At 42.6% G+C, this 20,464-nt stretch overlaps 1 protein-coding gene across 7 annotated transcripts; it reads right to left on the bottom strand.

The window, feature by feature from the left end:
- Positions 1–436: 436 nt before the first annotated feature.
- Positions 437–19,411, bottom strand: LOC137469746 (antigen WC1.1-like). Of its 7 annotated transcripts, none has more exons than XM_068182782.1 (16): positions 18,529–19,411; positions 18,301–18,454; positions 13,668–13,982; positions 11,877–12,185; positions 10,058–10,372; positions 8,940–9,251; positions 8,326–8,643; positions 7,341–7,655; positions 6,369–6,683; positions 5,554–5,616; positions 5,153–5,467; positions 4,927–4,962; positions 4,495–4,632; positions 4,099–4,194; positions 2,268–2,420; positions 437–804 (listed from the first exon to the last, which is right to left on the bottom strand). In XM_068182782.1, exons 2-16 carry the CDS (start codon positions 18,395–18,397, stop codon positions 707–709), a joined length of 3,195 nt encoding a protein of 1,064 aa, XP_068038883.1. In that variant the 5' UTR covers positions 18,398–18,454; positions 18,529–19,411; the 3' UTR covers positions 437–706. The 7 variants fall into 7 exon arrangements, with proteins under 7 accessions (XP_068038883.1, XP_068038882.1, XP_068038881.1 ...); XM_068182781.1 differs by having other exon boundaries at positions 18,301–18,718; positions 18,814–19,411; XM_068182780.1 differs by having other exon boundaries at positions 18,301–19,411.
- Positions 19,412–20,464: the final 1,053 nt, after the last annotated feature.

The following is a 20,464-nucleotide window of genomic DNA, read 5'->3' as shown; positions in this document are numbered from 1 at the left end:
AAGTTCTGTCCTGTGCAGATAGTTCTGGCAGGGATAAATAGCTTGCTACACCTTTTTCTGGCATAGAATTTGTTGCCCCTGTCAGTTTCTGCTGCCTTTTACTATTCCTTGCAAAAACTTTCTACTTTCCCAGTTTTCCTGTTAGCCAGGAAAAGTAGATTGCATGATGCAGTTAAATCTCATGGGTGTATGTTTTCCCCTCCTTCTGTGCCTCACAGCATGCCTGCAGCACACCTGTCAGATATTGTTGAGGTTGCTGCGGAAGCAATCAGCAAGAATTCCTTTCTCAAAGACTTGGCCAAAAAAGAATTTTGATTATTTTCTTGTAGTTCAATCTCCATTCCAAATAATTCCCGTATATCAGGGAGGAAAAGCATAAATTTGAGATCTTTGGACAGTTTCTTATAAGAAAATATCATAATTTTAAAATCAACTCAGTAAAAAAAAAAAAAAGAAGGTATTTAAAAATAAAATCAAAAAGGTCCACTAAGTCTTAGCAACAAGAAATTATAAGAGAAATTTGAAAGATTTTCTTAACAGCCATGCTTCTTTATCTTTTATGTATGTAATCTCATCTCTGGAAATAACCTAAACTTATGCAAACTAATCCTAAATGCAGGTTGTTCTGGTTCTGCTAGTACAGCATTATCATTTTATGAGCAGTGGTGTATTTCCAGAAGAAGTCAGTACAGCTCAGCAGTCTCTATCAGTGCCCCAGCTCTTCAATGTCGTCATAGCCTGTATCTTCAAGAGCAGGGGATGAGGATCTCTCAGCCTCAGAGGTCCTGTTTCTGGGAATCCAGTCTGAAAACATGAAGGGAAGAACACTGAGATAAATAAATGCACATCCTGTAGGTATTACCTCTGTGTGGCTGTGCAGCTGCTGGTTGTCTCCTCCAGAAATTAAAACCTCAGATAGGAATGACTGTGAAAGACCTGAGAAATGCTTATGTCACTCTGCCTTCTGCTGTGTGTATACATATCCAAGGATCAAGCTTTATACACAATGTTAAAACAAATATATTCATGGGCTGTCAAAAAAAAAATATCTCTAATGTCTCTCTAGTTACTTTGAGTCCTGTATTTTGATAAGTTTTCTGTCACCAGAGGACACAAGGAAAAACAATGCACCACAGCTATGGTCACAATGAAGAGACTAATTTATTTCCTCTGACTCCAATCATTTATAGTTCTCAAAAGGTGCCAGTGGATTGGAGGGTGAAAGTGCCACCTCTCCAATCCACTGGACAAACTACCAGTCCATCAGATTTCTCTGCCTCTATGAAAGAATGCAAAACAAAAGGTTGTTTACAGAAAGTTGCTTGAGAAAGTTCTCTACAATAATGCAAACTCAGAAAGCTTTAGAAAATCCTAAGAAATCAGGGCAACATTTTTCCACATCTCCAATAGGCCAGAAATATTTATCACTACCCCAAAGAGTAGAGTTCAGATCAGCTGTTCCACAGTTGTATTAAATGCACCGATAAAGAAAAGTCTGTCTTAAATATTTGTTGTTAATTCGCACTGAATTATATCGGCCTCACAAAATCTAGTGACAGGTTAAAAACTTAGCTGAATCCATTCTCCATGGACATAGAATGAGATCTAATAAGGACACTTAAGAGACTACAGATGAAGGGAGAAAGTCAATTGCATAATTTGAAAAATCCATGTCTAATAATATGTAGTATTTTACAGAGCACAATTTGAAACTGCATCAGACACTGAGCCCTCTCAAGACTGTCATGTCGTTGGAAAAAAGGGAAGTATCACACTAACATCCATAAACAGGAGGATATGCTTTAAGAGCTGGTTCTTCTGCTCTACCTGACACTAGTAAGATCTCAGTACCATGCTGTAAAGAAATAATGTAAAGTTTTGGGTTTGAAGCAATTTTTGAAAGATATGGACCTAGTGACATGGGCTGAGTGGAGACACATCATGGACAGAGTGTAGTCTTCAAGGCCTAAGTAGGAAGTTGACTAATTTAGGTTGTGGTTGTGTAGAGAAACAAAATGCAAAACAGAACTGAGAATAGGTATGTAAACAAACTGTTATCAGTCTTAAAGTACTTGAAAGACTGTTACAAAGAGGACTGCGACTCTCTGTCCCCATGGTCATTCTAATGAGAAGTAACAATTTTAATTTGCAGCAGTGAAACTTAGGTTGGGTTAGCCACAGGCAAGAATTTTATGGCTGTAAGGAAACCAGAGCAGAGGTATAGATTAGCTGGATGTAACAGAACAGCACTGCTCTTCTAGCCTCACCTGTCTGGGAATCCTTGTTTCTGTCACTTTCTTCAGGGATCCCAATGATTTCCTGTTCATTCTGCTCAGAACAAGAAGCATCTCTAGGTCTAGGAGCTTCTGTTGCATCATCATAACCATCTTCCAGGGCATTTTCAGGCAGTGGAGAGGCTTCTGGAACAGTACAGGTGTTAACTTCCACTAGGGAAAGCAGTAGCTGATAATCTAGCAACACATGGCTGTAATACTGACATGTCTGTATTTAACTGGAATCCATCCCTCAGCAAATGTTAGTGTGCACAGTTTCATTGTATATACATATGCTTACCAATAACAAATGTATAAACAGAAAAGTAAATCAAAGCGCTCCTGTTTCACTTTTTACCTAGAAATCAATATTCATTCTGGGTAAGAGAAAGAGAAATCATTTAGAAGAATTGTCTTCTCTATAAGCACATCAAAACAAGTAAGGAAAAGCTTTGAATTTGTTCTTTAACTTAAAAAAAAGTCCTTAATATAAGAAAAGCAGTAGAAAATAAAAACGTGGTGCAGCAGCAGGGTCTGGGATATGGGCAACTGAGGTCCAAAACTGCTTGTGCCTTTGGCAGTTAATCTCTTGGACACCAGGCAATGGCTAACAGAGCTTTTTGATCAGCTCTAGGAAAATTCAGTTTTTCTCCAAACACTTCCTCTCCCTCAACTATTTCAAATTATAAAAGAAAAAAAAAACTACCAACAAACCAAATGTACCCCCCAGGCAAACCCCACAGCTAGGAATCTGTATTTTCTTCAGATCACTTGGATTAAGATCCCTTGGTCAGCTCAAATTGTACACCAGTATTCGTATTTGCATTATGTCTTTCCTCTGTTTTAATTCTCCCCATTTGTCTCAGAAATGAAGCAACAGTTTACAAGCTGTTATGATTGCAATGTCTGGGAGAAGCAGCTGTCACATTGTTGGATTCATGTGAAGTGTCTGCAGAACTACCAGCAAATATTTATTTTGAATTTCTCATATAGAAGAGAAAAGTAACACTTATATATGAGATTGTATGACACTTTTCCACCACAAGAGTTACACAGTAGATTTTGCATCACAAGGAAGCATCACTAGGACATGAAATGAAAGTCTTAATCACTCATAATGCTTTGGATATTAAAAGTTACTCTGATTTGGGATCTCTTTCTTTGCACAAGCCCTGTCTCGGATTACCTTGAGTTGCTCCAGGACCATTTTCTTCATCACTGTCTGCTCTATAAAACTGTTCCTTTGGTTTTGAGCTCTCTGAATAAGAATCTGGGCAAATGAGAAAGAGCATGATACCAGATTAAACTCTCCTTAAGTGCTAAAACTGCACCATGAGAAAAAGAGCAGGCTACAGTAATAACATCCAAGTCCAGCATATTCTTTGACAGTCAGTATTACTTCTGCAAGGCTTACAGTGGAATAACCAAGAATCCCTCAGGGGGCCACATAACACCTCTCATAGATCATGGGGGAGGCAAGCCACAAAGGGAAAAAAAGCAATCCACGGGAGGAAACCTACAGGGACCCAGCTGCTGTGAGGGAGATATAATTATTCCTTTTTTTATTCCTGCTTTAAATAATTGCAGCAAAAGGCTTTTGTTTGTTTGTTTGACCTATACTGATCTATGGTCTGTGGCTGCAGTGAGAACGGCACAAAACAAACTGTCCCGAGGAAAGGAATTAACAGAGTCCACTAGTCAGGAATCTCTTCTCCACAAATTCAGGAATTTTAAATTTCCCAGTAGATTTGGGAGCTGCAAAGTATCAGACTGGGATCAGAAAGGAGGAGCTTTCCCTTGAGAAAAGCAAGACACAAAGACAGACCTGAGAGAAAAGTCACACCCTGCTTTTCCCTCATCAGGTTATAATCAATCTCTTCATAGACAGCCTCGGAGAAGGGGTCATAGGATAGTCTGGAGCCTGAAAGTAAAAGGTAATGATCATTTTCACAGTCTCTGCTTATATTCAGGCTGGAGTCTTGAAAAGGAGAAGTGCCTTACAGGGGTCTACATGGCCTGGTTGGTACCTAGAAAGGCACTAAGAGGTGCTGACTGAAGATAAGCACCTCTGGGCTCTTTCACTGCCAGAAAGTAAATGAAAAATCTCAGTGTGTCAACAAATTCAGTTCATCTCAGTCACCCATCCCCACTGCCTCCCCAGCCAGCTAAACATTTGGGGCCATGTAATGGAGGCATTTCATACCAGTCCTGAGAAACCCACCTCTCTGCTGTGCCCTGGCACGTCGGATCTGCCCAGCAAGAATGGCAAGGACCAGGCAGAGGAGGGTCCCCAGGATGATGCAGAGGACGATAGGCAGTGAGAGTCTCGTGCTGCCTGTGACAGGGCGGCGGGGACGATCTGAGTGGAAGCAAAGAGGAAACAGGTAGAGAATCACATATCCCAAAGGGCTGCTCCTGTGCAACCCCTTGCTGTGCCCCAGCTATCAGGCTGAGGCAGGGCACCTGCTGGTCTGCTATGGGTCAAGCAGATGAAATTCAGCAGCTGGGGGTGGTGCCACTCAATGTTCCTTTATGAAAGGTTGTGGGAAGTGCTTTCTGATGAGCTGAAATAAACTGCTGTTTTATCTGTTAAGTATTAGGGACATTAAATTGTCATTTGATGGGAGAAAGAAAAAAGAGAGAAAGAATTTACCTGCTCTCGTGGGTGATGCTGTTGTTTCTGTCACACCTGCAAAAGGAATGTGAGTCCAGATTAAAGAAAAGGCAAGTGTGAAATACAAAGAGAACATCTTCATATAATTTGTGATGTTTTAGCAGTTAAAATTATGAAAGGGCTAGTCACTGGGAAGTACAGCTGGCATAATGCTCCCCTACCCACCTCCTTCACAGACCTGTATAATAAAGGACCAATCACTAACCAGAGCAGTTCACAGCAGCATCTTCCTTATGGTCACAGTTTTTGCCAAACAAAGGCTTGGCAGGACAGTCCCAAAGAGACAGTTCTGTTCCTTTACAGTGCACCTTCTCCAACCAGATGGGACCAGTCCCTTCCCCAAAGGCAGCCTCACTCAGAGCAGATACAGCAGATCCACAGCCCAGCTGCCTGCATACAACATTGGCATCTGCCACGTCCCAGGCATCATCACAGATTGTTCCCCAGGAACCTTGGTGCCACATCTCCACTCTGCCTGAACATTCATCCTCTCCTCCCACGACTCGTAACTTCTCTCTGTCTGCAAAACACAGAAACCTTCTGTTTTACTGAAACAGCAAGAAGGTCCACAGGGACCAGTAAGGAAAAACAAAGAGGTGGAGGTACCTGAACAACTTGTGGAGTTTGGACACTCAGCAAATGCAACTGGAGATGTTGCCTCTTTTCTTCCTGCAGAATTTAAATAATGAAGTAAATAATTTAATTATTCTCTGAAAAAAAAAATGAGGGAGTATAAAATAACTGAAAATTAACCATCAGGTTAATTATTTCCTGAAATATATGTATGGCCTGTTTAGTTCTTAGCGGATGGCTGTTTGGCTGTTGCTGTGAGTAATAATCTTCCTGATGGGTATGTTTTCCTTCTTCTCATGATGCAGCTGCAATCCCTTTCCGGATATCTGAATGTCATGTAGAATTCATTTTAATTACATTGAATATATATATATGAATACAGATATTGATACCCATAGGTGTGAAATACTCTCCTAAGAGCAGGCATTAGAAATGGACCTTTAGAACCAAATTGATTTGTACACTTGTCCATGGCTATGTGTATAGCCACACAGATATACCTCCTTACTTGCAGAAACATAGACATGGCTCTAGACCTCTTGGGAAGTCTCTTCCTAGCTCAGATCTCACAGACTGACTGTGTATCATAGATTTTTGCATTAAAAAATATGCAATGGCACCATCCTGTTAGGGAATTCCTTGGGTTTTCACTGGGACACAGCACTCTGATAATCTTGTAATTTTAATTTACTCATTTTGAAAAAAAAAAATGTTGCTGCCATTTTCATGAAACTAGAAATAATATAAACAAGATAACAAGTGCACACAAAGTAATTACTTTGATGTCCATTCGTGCATGCATAGAATAATGTACATGTCTGGCCATATACAAATGCATTTCTGATTACCAGTGCAAGTAATGTGGGTCTCTTCGGCTCGGTTATTGCACGACTGAGGATCCCAGGGGTCTGACTGACATTGCCAGAGCGAGCTGTGCTGCTCAGTGCACTCAATGTGGTCCAGCCATGTGGGCCCAGACCCTCTGCCATATTGGAAGTCCGTCGCTATTCCTCCTCCGTCTCCGCAGCCCAGGTGTTTGCACATGGTTGCTGCGGTGAGCAGGGACATGCGATTGGAACAAACGCTCCCCCATGTCCCATTGTAGAAAACTTCTACACGGCCGGCACACTCATTGCCATTCACCAGCCTCAGAGCCAGGAAATCTGGAAGTGAAGGCATAAAAATGAAATTAGTGCCACAGACTTCTTGTGATGTTTCTTTCCTGCCTGTGTAATAACACTTTTTTTACAGTGCTAACTACCTGTATTGGTTCTACCTGTATTGTGGAGCATGGATGCTCCAGAGGCTGCACTCCTTTCAGGCTTTGTTCTCGCTTCAACATGGGCCCTAACAGGCCCTAACCCTCTTCAAGGGTCATCTGTGGTTTTTTCCACTTCTCTTTCATTTCTCCTCCCTCTTGCTGCTGCCATTCTGTCTTAAATATGCATGAGTAGAGCCACAATAAACTACTTGGATGGTCTGATGCTGTACTGCACAGTGGGCTGTTCCCATTGGTTTCAGAGACAGCTGTAACTGGAAGGAGCACACAGCCCCTTGCTGTAGAAATCTTTACAAACTCCTCAAATTTATTCCCCAGATATCCTACTACACCACAGACTTTTGCGTGTGTGTTTGTGTGTATAATATGGGCTTCTGTTGATCCTTTGCATCTTGATAGGGCCAAGAAGATGTGCTGACCAACCCTGCTTTGTCATCAAGACAGGAGGCTGTCCAAGCAAGTCCCCACTATTCTCGACTTCCCTTTCATACAACCCTCCTGTTTGAACCCACAGCCTCAGAAAAGGGTTTTCCAAACACACCTGAGCACAGGACTCCAGCATCCTCTTTGTGTTGGCAGTTGTGCTGGCCCCACGCCCTAGAGGGACATGTCCAGAGATCAGATTCAGCCCCAGTGCAATTCACGTCATCCAGCCAGATCTGCCCTGACCCTTCACCATAATGAGCAGAGACAAATGCCTCGATGGCATGCCCACATCCAAGCTGTTTGCAAACAACATTGGCATCTGATAGATCCCAGTTATCATCACAGATGGTGCCCCAGATGCCATGATGATAAAGCTCTACTCTCCCAGCACAGCGGTTTGTTCCATTCACCAGCCTTATCTGTCTGCTGCCTGTAAGAAGAAAATCCAGCTGTCAACATGCAACTATAATGCACAGGTCAGCATAATGGCAATATTTTTAAAGCACTTTTAAGACATCATGTTCTTGTTATATCCCAATTCTTCTGCTATGGTTGCTTGGGCAGAAGTCCTGTGAGGCTAGAACTGCATAAGGAAAGGCCTACTCCTGCACCAGGTGAATGTTTGAATAATGCCAGTGAGATATTGCCAGCAAGAAATGTATAATCATACCACCTTATCTTAGAAAGCCAGACAACCTGTTTTCTGTCTATGCTAATTTTGTTGGAGACAGATACTGTTCCTGTTACAGATGGATTACAAAATCAGAGAAGAGTAGAAACAGTTATAATATTCTGTAGAATAGCTGCAAGTATTTATAAATATAGAAATGTCACAAAAATAAAAGCTATTAAATTCTCAAGTGGCAGTAAGAATGCTTGGCAATCATAGCCAAATTAGTGTTCTTATGGCTTCTGTGTTCTAATAGTTCTTTTTGACTCTGGAAGATAATTCTGTAAGAAATTCAGATGAAGAAAGTATTATGTAAATTACACTTGCTTCAAGCTCAGACTCATTCCACCTTAAGATCTGTGACACCACAGCGCAACATGGGCTGGAGAAATCCTAGGAAACATTCTGTACCTTTCACACAGTGACTCACCTGAACAAATCACACCAACGTCTTCAGAAACTCCCGTTGGCACTGTCTGATAATGGGAGGTGTTGCAGAGCATCAGCTGAGTCTCGTTTCCAGTACACTGGACACTCCTTAGGCCAACAAGACCCATGCCTCGCTCAGACTTTGGAAGGTAATAGGCTTTCTCGGCTGTTCCACACTGGAGCTGTCTGCACACCACATGGGCATCTCTAATGTCCCAGTCATCATCCAGGACTCTGCTCCACGCACCATGGAGGGAGATCTCAACTCGCCCACCACAGCGGCTCTCACCCCCTGAGAGTCTGAGTGATTCTGCAAGACCTGGGCTCAAGAGAGTTGGGAAATATTTTGATTGACATATACTTATCTCATTGCAGTAGAAATAACTTGCAGGAAAGCTATGAAAGATAAATTTCTGTGCTGGCAAAATATTAATTCCCACCACTGGTTAAGGAGACTGCCCCTGTTAAGACTTTGTTTGCTTTCATGCACACAAGGGCCTGCAATGGGAAGCAAGAAAGGCTTCCCCACCTCAAAGACTAGATCCTGTCAATGAGATCACCAGCACTGCTTTGGTCTGAAGTTGCACCACCGATAAAAGGCCACTCCTGACTTACCTGAGCAAGTTACAGTGGCTACTTCTTTGGCTGAACAGGTTGGATTGCCCAAAGTCACTTGAACACAATCCCATAGGCAGGACTCTGTCCCTTTACAGTGAAAAGCATCTCTCCATATAGGCCCATTTCCATCCACAAAACTGTCTTCCATCTGGATTGATTTTGCATAGCCACAGTTCAGCTGATGGCAGAAGACACTGGCAGCTTGCAGATTCCAGTGGGAGTGGCAGAGTCTTCCCCACGTGTCTCCATGGCGGATCTCCACTATGCCAGAGCACGTAGTGCCATTCACCAGCCTGCCCCCTGGACACCCTGAATGTAGGAGAAAGGGAATATTGGAGTGTTACATTTGCTCATGGGCAGGACCTGGAAGTGACTGGGAAATGGGAATGAGTTTTCCTTATCGTTCAGTAGTAAAAATTACTTAACTGGGCCATACTCATAACTAGAAACTTCCATACTCATAACTAGACTTCAGTCCAGCCTATTTTACTGAGAAGAATGACTAGAACTCAGGATCATGTCCCATTTATAAAATCAGGGCAGTAGGTTTTGGGGCTTTGGGTCAACCAATAGACCTTAATTTTTCAGACCAATATCACTGAGGGCTTAGAACTCTGCATCCTTCAACTGCTGGTCCAAGTCCTCACTTAAACCTGGACCAGGAATTCAGTCCCTGCCTCAAGAACATGACAGGTGTAACTGTCTCCAGTCTTGTCTCATGCAATGCCTGGCTGTTCTCTCCAGCCAGACCCTACACCTCTTTGATTGCTTCAACTTCTCTGGGACTGCATATAGACCTTATTACCAATACCTTCCTCTGCCCTCTCTGCAGATGCTTTGGATTGTGTCTTGGTGGCAAGGACTCTGCCTGTGCTGTGCTCAGCCTCTGTGCCCAGATCATCCTGGCTTTTTCAGCAGCCCTGCTCTTGCTGTTACCTGACACTAGGAGCATTTTAGAGAGAGCAGCCTTGTGGTACAGTTGAAGTGCAGCCTTGACTCCTGTTACAGCAGTCAAAAGACAGAGCCTGACTCCACATATGCCCTCTGAATTCTGAGTCCATATTTTTCCTCAAGGAAGTTTTTCAGTTCTCTTCTTAGACCTTTCCACTGCTCACCTGAGCATACCACATGAGCCTCTTTTCCAGCAGGGCATTCATCCTGACCCAGAGAACGCACGAGACAGTCTCTCAGGAGTGAGCCATTCTTCTGGTAGCTGAACGTGGCGTTCCAGACAGTTCCATTTCCTTCCCCAAAGGACTGTCCACTTGGTATCAGCAGTGCAACTCCACAGTCTAGCTGCTGGCAGAGGATATTGGCAGCTGGTAAATCCCACAGGTAGTCACACAGGGTTCCCCATGTGCCTCCGTGAAGAAGCTCTACTCTCCCTGAACATGTGGTATTGCCATTTGCCAGCCTGTACCCACCGTAGCCTACAGAAATAATAAAGGAGATTAGCAGTTCCTTTTGGGTTTTTGTGCTACTGCACTGAAAACTGTAAGAAAGCTCTCTCTATCTGCAAGAAACTAGCTCTGACGCATGTCAGGTTACTGGAAAGCATCTTAGAACAGGATGCCAGCTCTGAAAAAAGTCACTATTGTCCATGTTGTAGCCTGCATTATATGACTAAAAGATTTTGACTCTTTAGGTTTAGTGTCTCATCTTTGCTCTGCTCTCTCCTTCCCTCACAATACTGCTGCTACCTTACAACATCTTCTGTTGCAGAGGCAGTTTCAGCACTGCCTCGCATGTGAGGAACTCAGGGTAGGAGCAACTGGTATCACTGTCTCTCCTAGTAGCTGGCCATGTTACATTTCCTGGTAAGCAGAAACTGGAGTGGGGAATTCTCAGCTTTCATCCATGCCCCAGAGCAAGGCTCTGAACACACAGGCCATAACCATCAGCACATTGACAATAAATTAAGGGTGGCATGGATGGCACTGTGATGTCCTACTGCCAGCCCCATGCAGTCCTTCTGTCTTCTCACATTGTTACTTTCTACCCTTACCTTGTCCTTGCATTGTACCCCTGATGAGCCATAGGTTTCAGCTCTGAGCTAAGATTCTTGCAAGATAGAGGCAGGAGCCAAGGCCTGCTAGATGCCTTAACTGAAGTGTTTGGCTGCCACTGGTCACAGTGTCCAAAGCAGTCTTGAAACAGACTGAAGCCCTTTGGACAGGAAACAGACATGAGCTCCAGCCCTGTTCCAGGCTTGTTTTGTGTCAGACTGTTGCCAGCAGCTCTGCCCCAGGTTTAGTTTGCCCCTTTAGAACTGTGGCCTTAGGAAAAAAAGTTGTGTTTATTAGGCCTAATCTTCACTTTTTCAAGTGAGTGGCAATACACAGTTGTATTCAGAGATTCAGAGCTCCCCGCAGCCATGACTGTATGAAGTTCTTAAGGGTTACCTTCCAGTCTCAATGAAAGTCATCTAGACCTCTGGCATTTTTTTTTTTTTTAATAACTTGCATTTGTAACTTGTGCCTCCTTCAGCCTTTTGGAAATATGGTACCTCTTGCAGTTTTATAATTAACTGAAGTGCCAGGGATTAACATACACACTGGCACCACAGGAAATAAATTAATGTCTCAATATTCCTGCTTTTCTGCTCTGGCCACTTTTCCTTTTATTTATAAGAGAAGGATGTGTAGAACATTCTTAGGACTGTTCAGTGCATATTTCTAATAGCATAAAAGAAATAACAGCCCTTTTGAGACCTCTGTGTGGTAGGGATTAGAATAGCCCATGTTAGATGCAGTTTCAGTAGAGTGAACGAGACATTGTGGGACTGCTCTGTTATTTTCTGGTCCCTCTTGAATGGCTCAAAGCATCCAAGAATCCTGAGGACCACAGAAGTGTACAGATGCTCTGAACTGTGGGTTAACAGGAAGAAGACATATAGGACACTGGTGAATTATGTCCATCAGTCCAAAGTCTCACCTGAACACACAACAGTGGCATCATGAGAGCACGTGTTAGTATGGTGTATATTCCTGGGACAGGCTGCAAGGTGAGTCTCATTCCCTACACAGTGAAACTCTTCCTGCCAGATCAGCTCATGTCTGTCTCCAAAGTGAGTTCCTCTCAAGGTATCCACAGCCTGGCCACACTCTAACTCATTACATATAACAGAGGCAGTTTTGAAATCAATGTGTGAGAAACAGACAGTGGCCCAAGTTTCTTCTTTCTTTACTTTCAGATGTCCTGAGCAGGCAGTGTCCCCTCCAGTCAGACGCAGATCAGAGAAGCCTGGAAAAAACCCAAAAAACAGGAAATCCAGCATCAAGGGTTGGTTGTACTGACCTATTTTTATAACTCCTGTACCTTAATAGGCAAGACACATTTCACTTCTCTGAGGACCACTGATACTTTTGAATTGTGACTGGGGTAATTCCTGTAACACTGATAAAGAACAAAATGGTGTATGAGATTGCTTATTTCTCAGTATGTGAAAATACGAAATCCTTGGGAAAGAAGGAAGGAAGCTTTGAACATCTGCCAATGACTGAGAAGTAGCAATTCCCAAATAGATAAACAGACAAATAGTAATTTACTGGTGTGTGTCCTTGAGACTTCATTATTTCAATGAATAGGAAGCGGAAGCACCCCAGGAAGAGGAAACAGGAAATGCTGCACCCAGTTTCAGAAATTGCTAAAAAGACAGTCTGGAGATCTACAGGCTGACCAGCCTCACTTTGGTACTTGAAAAAAAGTATGTAGTGAGACTTGCAGAAACTCATTTGTAGGCACAAGGAGATAAATGGGAAGAGTCAGCATGATTTTATCAAGCATGTATCATGCCTGTGGGACTGTAATGCTTTCTCTGATTAAAATAGATTTTTGGATGAGGGGACAGCAGCACATGTCATTTACCTCACATTTAGCACTGCCTTTAACACTAACTTGCACAATATTCTTATGTCCAAGAACTAGGATGTTACTGTTTGGATGGAAGGACAACATGGTTAGGCAGCTGATTGAATGGTCAGGCTCAGTCATTAGTGAGCTGTACTCTACCTGAAGACTGTGAGCAAGTGGAATATCACCAGGTGCCTGTTCTGCTCATTGTCTTACCTTCATGGAGGTAGTGATGGAGTACACTCTTATGATTTTGGGGGGGTGGGGAGATCACTGCAAAGGCAGAGATGCCATTCAGTGAGATCCAGACAGGCTAGACTAATGGGCTGACAGGAACCTTACAAAAATCAAAAAACAACAAATATAAAGTCCTGAAGCTGGGAAGAAAAAACTTCTTGCAGTGGTTCTTTTTCCAAAGAGTAAAACCATGCACATCTTGGATAGGAAGCAGTCAAGCAGATATTGGTCTTTTTTTGCCATTGCAGACTGTCCTGTCTTAGCCTACCTGAAGATCTGGAGAAGAAGGTCAGTTGTATGATATAACATTGCATTTTCTTGCTTCTCTACCTACACCTGCTTTTTTAACCCCCATTCCTGGTCAAAGACAAGTTCAGTACTGCTCTCCTGTTGCCTGGGAGAGCTGTTGTAGAAACAAATAATGTTTGGTTTTTTTTTTCCTGTTCTATGTCATTTAATACGCTCATAGGATGTCATTGCTGTGCCTGGGCTTGCACTCATAGTCAGCAGAAGACTAAATGCTAGAGCAACTTGCTTTGGATGAGTAGAGGGAATACTTGGCTTTATCCAACTAGGACAAAGTTTGATCCTAGGCTCATATTTTTTTCTATTATACCAGTCTGAATCACTTCTTACCTGAGCAGATCACTCCAGTATCAAAGTAATGAGGGCAGGTAAAAACACCCCATCCTGTATGTGAGCAGTTCCAGAGAGCAGATTCATCACCACGGCAATCAACTCGGTACAACCACGTTGGTCCAGTTCCTTGTCCAAAATGAGCTCGACTTACGGCCTTAACAGCAAATCCACATTTTAGTTGCTTACAGACAACCTCAGCATCCTTTATGGTCCAGTCGCCATCACACACGGTTCCCCACTGCTCCTCATGTTTTACTTCCACTCTCCCAGAGCAGGGGCCAGTTCCATTTGACAGCCTCAATTCATCAGTGCCTTCAGACAGAGCAAGGATATAGAAAGGACAGAGCTTAATCATGATTGTCTATTGCAGATGTTAATAAGATCATTACTGCTCTTAATTTACTCTTACATCAGACTTATTTGGTTCACCTTTCTGGATAGTCCGACTTAAAGAGCACTTTTTTTGTACAAGGAGTTATGTCAGTATTTACAAGTTTGAGTTAACTGCACTGCTAAAATGTAAATTATTTCTAGTGACAGGCAAACTTTCTCTTTTACTGACTTATCAGGGCTGGGAAATGCCGAGTAATGTCCCTGCTGTGTGATTCACAAAGCCTGCCACAATAAACACTGGCAACTGGAGTGGGTGAGGGGACTGCCTGTTAGTGTGTGATTGCTACAGTGGATCAAGCTTCATTATCCTGTGAGTTAATTGGCCTGAAAGCCAAGTCCGTGTGTCTTTGGGAGTGAGGTAGCTGGAGGAGTTGGCTACCAGTGGGATCAGAGGGGCCAGGCCAGCTACTGGAGAGGTTATAAGGTCGGGGGTCTGCTTGAAGACTCAGGTCAAAGTTGGCTTTCTGGGCTGCAAGGGCACATTGCCAGCTCATGTCCGTTTTGTCCCCAGCAGTATCCCCTAGTCCTTCTCCATGGAGCTGCTCTCAAGCCATGCATCCTCCAGTCCATGCTGATCCTGATGGTTCTCCTAAGCCAGGTACAGCACCTTGCACTTGGCCTTGTTGAACTTCATGGGGCAAGGCTCATTTTTCAAGCCTGTCAAGATTCCTCTGGATAGCATTCCTTCCCTTGATGTCTGCACCACTGAGCTTGGTGTCCTCTGGAAACTTGCCAAGGGTGAACTCAATCCCTCTACCAATATCAATAGTAAGGATTTTGAACAGTTCCCATCCCCTGAAGGACACCACTTGTTACTGATCTCTATTTGGACATTGAGCCATTGACTGTAACTCTTTGGATGCATCCATCCAGCTAATTTCTTATCCATTGAATAGTCCATCCAACAAACTCACATATGTCCAATTTAATGGCAAGGCTGTTGTATGGGACCATGTCAAAGGCCTTAGAGAAGTTAAGATAGATAATTGTAAGGCCACTTGCTGTTTATGTTTGTGTCAAATGTGTCACATGTCGCATGTTTCCGTCTGTGTGGGCAGCCAGGTACAGCTGTGGTGTGTGTGGGTATTACATATGTGTGACTATTTGGACTAAAAGTTAGCTGCACTACCAGCTGGATCAAAGGCACTGCTGTTTGAAGCATGAAAGAGGACACTCATGAAATGGGTGGCAAATCAAATAGTAGAAAACTACATGCAGGACTCTTGTATTCCCAGGTTAAGGACAGACTACAAGCTAAATGTGCAAAGGAAACAGGAAGAAGTTGGCCACTATGTCTGACTTTTGTCTTCAATTTATCAGGTTTGCATTTCAGGATGTTATGGAACAGATAAATCCCTGAAGACGGCTGGCAACTTCTTTTGGGCCTGGGGGATTATTCGGATTGACCACATAGCTAAAGGAAGTTTACAGGACAGCGACATAAGAAGCCTAATAACTTTGGTCACAAATTTTTACTGTTTCAAGACCTGACACACCATGGAATATTAAAGCAAACATTTATAGAACAGGTTCGATCCAATTGACAATATCCTGAGTGCACTAAGAATCCTTAATGACCTTGGCCTTCCCTACCTAGGTTTTCCACCTGCATGCTGTGACCATAGGCCCATTTAAGCACAGACCTGGACCTTCTCTCACTGCCTGTGCTATGTGGGAGGTGCAGGTGTTCCACACTGGCACTGCCATGCCTGGCCACGGGCCCTGTTGATCTGCACTCACAGCCACAGGGAGCAGGTGTCAAGAGAAACCTGCAGTACTCATCCAGACCCAGCACTGGACACTAATGTGGATGGAAAGCAGTGCAGCTGTGCAAATCTTGCAAATAGCCCAGAATGATCATCTCCTATCAGTGATGACTTTTGACAAGCAACAAAAGATTATTTGCATTAAGAGCCTTGGGTTTTCCTGTAAGATTTTTTAAAAACAATCCTTTATGTAAATAGTACCTTCCCCTCTTCCTCAAAAGAGAGAGGTATTTCTACATATCACACATCTTGCTGTCGTCTGACATTGTGAAATGAGAATATTTAATTTTTCTTTGCATTTGGAAACAAATCTAATTCTTCTCTCTACTCACTGCAAGTGTGTCAGTCTTAACCCATGAGCTGGTGCTAGTGCAGCCATTTCTTTCCAAAACTAAACATTGCTTAATTTCTTATTGCAGAGTAAAATGTTAGCAGTAGTCAATTGGAAGGCAATTTTTCCTCCATCTTCATGTGGTCTGTAACTGCTTCATCACACACAGACAATGTGGCTTTGACACGTCATCACCTCTCATACACAGGCAAAGGCTTTACCTCTTTGCTAACACTGCTGGATTTCCTTACAATTTCCTGCCTGTCATTGAAATTTGGAAACAAACCAAAAAAAAGGTGGTTATTCAAGTGACTGCAATTTGTAACTTCCAAAACCTATTTTTTTCTGCAAAATATCCTCTCTCCTCAAGTCTCCTGAGTAAGAAAGTCACATGCATAGTACAATCCTCAGGCAACTAGAAAACCACTTTGTGCCTGCAACGTGTTGTCTCAGAGGGGGCATAATCTTTCTGTAATAAGACTTGTAAGTTTCTATAGAGATATTCTGAAGAACAACTCCCAGAGTATTTGAAGAACATAGTCCAAAAAAAAAGAGTTTTCTCAGCTATAATATTTATACATTTAAAAGGGTAATGGATTCTAAGAAAAGTTGAATTCCTAATACATTTTTAAACAAACCAGATAACCAATTTCTATTAGCCATATCCAGGAATAAAACAAACAGCTCTTCACTCAACTGTATGACCTCTGTGCACTTAAAGTTTTAAATAATTGTCCATCTGATGTTTTCAACATGTAACGGCATGCAAGACTGGATGCAGAGGTAGGCATAACCCAATTGACAGGTTTAAATATTTCCTAATAAAAGCTATCATTTGCTGTAATCACTCTTCTGTGAATTTTTTATGATACATACAGGTACAGTTTTGTATTTCCTCACATTCCACAGCACGTCCCACAAGTACCTTCATTGAATTCAGTGGTTTGGTGTTCTGCTTGGCTGAGAAGGTATGAGATTTTTGCTTGCTCCAGCTGCAAACCCGGTTCTTCTCATAGGCAAAGATGAGGGTGCACCATGCATTCCTGTCCCCAGGCCTTAGGAGGAGGTATCCAACCCAGGCCGTCTGCCTCAGGGACAGATTTCCAACTTACTCCCAGAGAGTTATGACTCCTGCACTGTTCTGCACAGTGCTCTGTGCCTGGGTGACATCAGAACTCCTGTAGCAGCATGGAGAGTGCAAGTGCTGCCAGATCAGAGATGAGGGTGGTAGGGTGCTGATGATGGTGTCATTGTAAAGTTACTCTTGTCTGCACCTTCCAGTCAGTCTGTTACTGTTCCCTGATGTTAACAAGGAGTTGGCAGAAAAGTCACTCTCATTTCTGCAGTACAGCTGAGTTGACACTAAAATGTCATTACAAAGGTGTCTAAATAAAAAACGTTTCATATTATGAAAATGTACGTCAAGAGTGCCTCCTGTTCCCTGCCATGTGAACTCTGACTGCATCCACACAATCGGTGAGAACCTTCAAGATTAGGGCCATGCTATAGCAAAACATCAACACTGAAGTCTTGTTATCATATGGGGATGCGACCACCACCACAATGCCTTAATGTCACCTCCATGTGTAGAGAGAAAAAAATGAAGTTTCCCAAATCTCTCTCTCATCACCAGCATCAAGCATGTACACATAGCTCCAGAAGTGCTGAGGGACAATTAGTGAAAAACTTCAGATATACAGGAACAACTGAGGAAATCTAGTGTTACCCAAACTCCACTGGACTCATAGGGTAGAGCTACATCATTTTAACTGGTGTTGACAAAGACCTGGAATCATTAATTCAATCTAGAAAGAGTTCAGCAGGAGCAATAAGACAGTAATAGAATACCCAGCTGATTTTTAGTACAGCTAAACTGTTTACAAAATTGGGACTTGAATCTTTATGAGAATGGCCAGTCACTGATATCTGAGTAAAATACCAAACTTTTTGAAAAGGCTTACCCTTCCTTATCTCAGGATTACCAAGGAGATTAAATCAAAGACAGAACACTTAATACTTAAACACCATTTTGTCACTTTGCTTTAGAGGTTGGTAGAAGAATAACCTTTTTCTATTAAATTTGCATACTTTTTTTTTTTTTTAATCTCACTGCCTTATGCAAAATAAAGTATGTACTTACCCAGGGAGACCTGAATGGAGAGGAGAATCAACCACAGCACTGGAGCAGAAAGAAGTCCTTTTATTGCCATCCTGACCACAGATGGATGAAACTTCATTCTCCAGGCACTGCCTAGCTAAAACTCTGGCTGGGCATTCCAGTATCTCACAAATGACTACAAAGGAGGAAATATATAGATTCACGTGCTAGCATGAGCTACCTGGAGGAACCAATAGAAATATTGTTCACCTTTTTAGACGTTATCAGCAGATTAATCTCCAATCTGAAGGAGCCAAAACCTCCAATAAAATTCAAAAAGTGTACTTTTGACCTTATATGAAGGATGATTGTGTATCTGATGTCATCATCGGAATTGTTTTACTCTGGGACCAACACTGGTGGCACAGGCAGAACACTGTGCAAAGTGGTTATTTCTCACCTGAAAAAGGAGTATGAAAGTGCAGAACATTGGTCATTTATGAATCACTTCAGAAGAAAAAAAGGCAAAGAAAATTCCTTTAATTTGTAGCTTACCTGTCATATTGGAAGAAATTGTACTCCAATCAACAGAAACGGTGTTTATCACTAGAAGTGGTTTGGTGAGTAAAAAATGTTACTCTCTCTGTCTTTCGGGTAGGCTTAAGGCTTCCATATTTGGTCATAACTTTTTGGGCAGAAGCTCTTAAAGAAATCTTCCTTAGGATTTGTATTACAGGCCTTTCTGTTTTCTCTGCTGAGTTTCTTTTTGTTTCAGGTGACCACTGCTGGTAGTTCTACACCCATCTCATTCACTCTAGAATGGCAACTTTAGGGAAATAAAAGATGCTATTAATTAAACAGTGACTACTTGACTCATTCTGACAACTGGGACAAGCTGCAGAATGCAGTTTGCGCCAATCTAAATGCGCATTTCCCTTTATGACACTGACAGCATCCTCCTTTTGTCTGATGGTATCTATCTGCCCTTTATCCAAAATCCCAAGTTCAGTAACACCTGTGCTGTTGGGTCCTTAGAGCACCAATCTTTGCAACCTTTTCCCCTTCTCACTGTGCTTTGCTTGTTCAAGTTCTGTGTAACTTTGCAGCAGGAGAGCCTTGGGTCAGACTGCTGCAGGAAGAGATGAGAGGAAGAGCAGAGGCTGGCTGGAAGACGAGACTCTGGCTAGATGCTGTCTGTTCTTTGCTCAGGACCTCAGATACTTGCTTGTGGTCACTGCTAGAGCTACAGGGCAGCCAGGCTGGGGTCTGGCCATGAACTTTGCTGGTACCTGGCTCTGATCTGCTGACTTGACTTTATGGCTTGATCTTACGTTTTTTGTGGATTGCCTGCACTGCTGGTTTAACCTTGCTGCTGTTGCTGACCTATTCTGGAGGTTTTTTGTTTAGGTACTATGGTATTGCAACTCTTGTGAGGACCTTGCTTCATGCCTGATTTGCTGTCAGCTTCAGTTCCTGGCTGATCTGTCCTGTTTCTGCTACCTGATACAGATGTCTGAAAACCAGAAAGTTACTGCTAATCCATTGGATATGTGGTTGGGGTGGGGAAAATCCCACTACAGATGTGCTAATGAGAGATAGGTAAGGTATCCATTATCATGTCGGTTCCTATAGTGAGGTTCAGTGGTTTCACTTAGCATTATTATTTGCTGATAGGTGTCCACCAACTGAATTCTAACTGACATGACTCACACCCACTCCAGGAAGCCTTAGAGTAAGATCTGTTTCTCAGCATAGGGGCCCTTGATGACCAGAGCCTCTTTTATAGGCATGGTGTCCAGGTAGCCAGGTATGTGCCAGTGCCCATGGATGTTAGAACAGACAGCATGAAATAAAGTTACCTCATGTTGTGTTAAAGGAGGCTCAGGTGAAATATTGGGAAAAAATTCTTCACTGACAGGGTTGTCAAACACTGGGACAGACTCTCCAGGGAAGTGGTTGAGTTGCCATTCACAGATTTATTTCAAAGATATGCAGATGAGGCAGTTAGGGCCACAGGTCCTTAGGTTTAGTGCTAGGTTAATGGTTGGATTTGACATTAATATATTTTCTGACTAAAATGGTGCTATGATTCTGGGAAAATCAGGCAGGAAACAGAAGAACAACTCTGAGATATTTTGCTTAAGAAACTGAACACAATACTTTGCTTACCAAAATGAGGTGCTAGAGTTGGATATACAAAGAATGT

This window comes from Anomalospiza imberbis, chromosome 2 (assembly GCF_031753505.1).
Source record: "Anomalospiza imberbis isolate Cuckoo-Finch-1a 21T00152 chromosome 2, ASM3175350v1, whole genome shotgun sequence".
Taxonomy (NCBI): Eukaryota; Metazoa; Chordata; class Aves; order Passeriformes; family Viduidae; genus Anomalospiza; species Anomalospiza imberbis.
This window is presented reverse-complemented; position numbering and strand designations above follow the sequence as displayed.

What these genes read in the sequence shown, in the direction of transcription:
- LOC137469746 (XM_068182780.1), bottom strand. Translation starts at nt 18,397, where the DNA reads ATGAAGTTTCATCCATCTGTGGTCAGGATGGCAATAAAAGGACTTCTT. An exon ending in CTCCATTCAGGTCTCCCTGG is followed by an intron (nt 13,983 to 18,300) that starts GTAAGTACATAC and finishes CTCTGTCTGAAG; the next exon opens with GCACTGATGAATTGAGGCTG. An exon ending in TGCTGCTGTGAACTGCTCTG is followed by an intron (nt 4,963 to 5,152) that starts GTTAGTGATTGG and finishes TTCCTTTTGCAG; the next exon opens with GTGTGACAGAAACAACAGCA.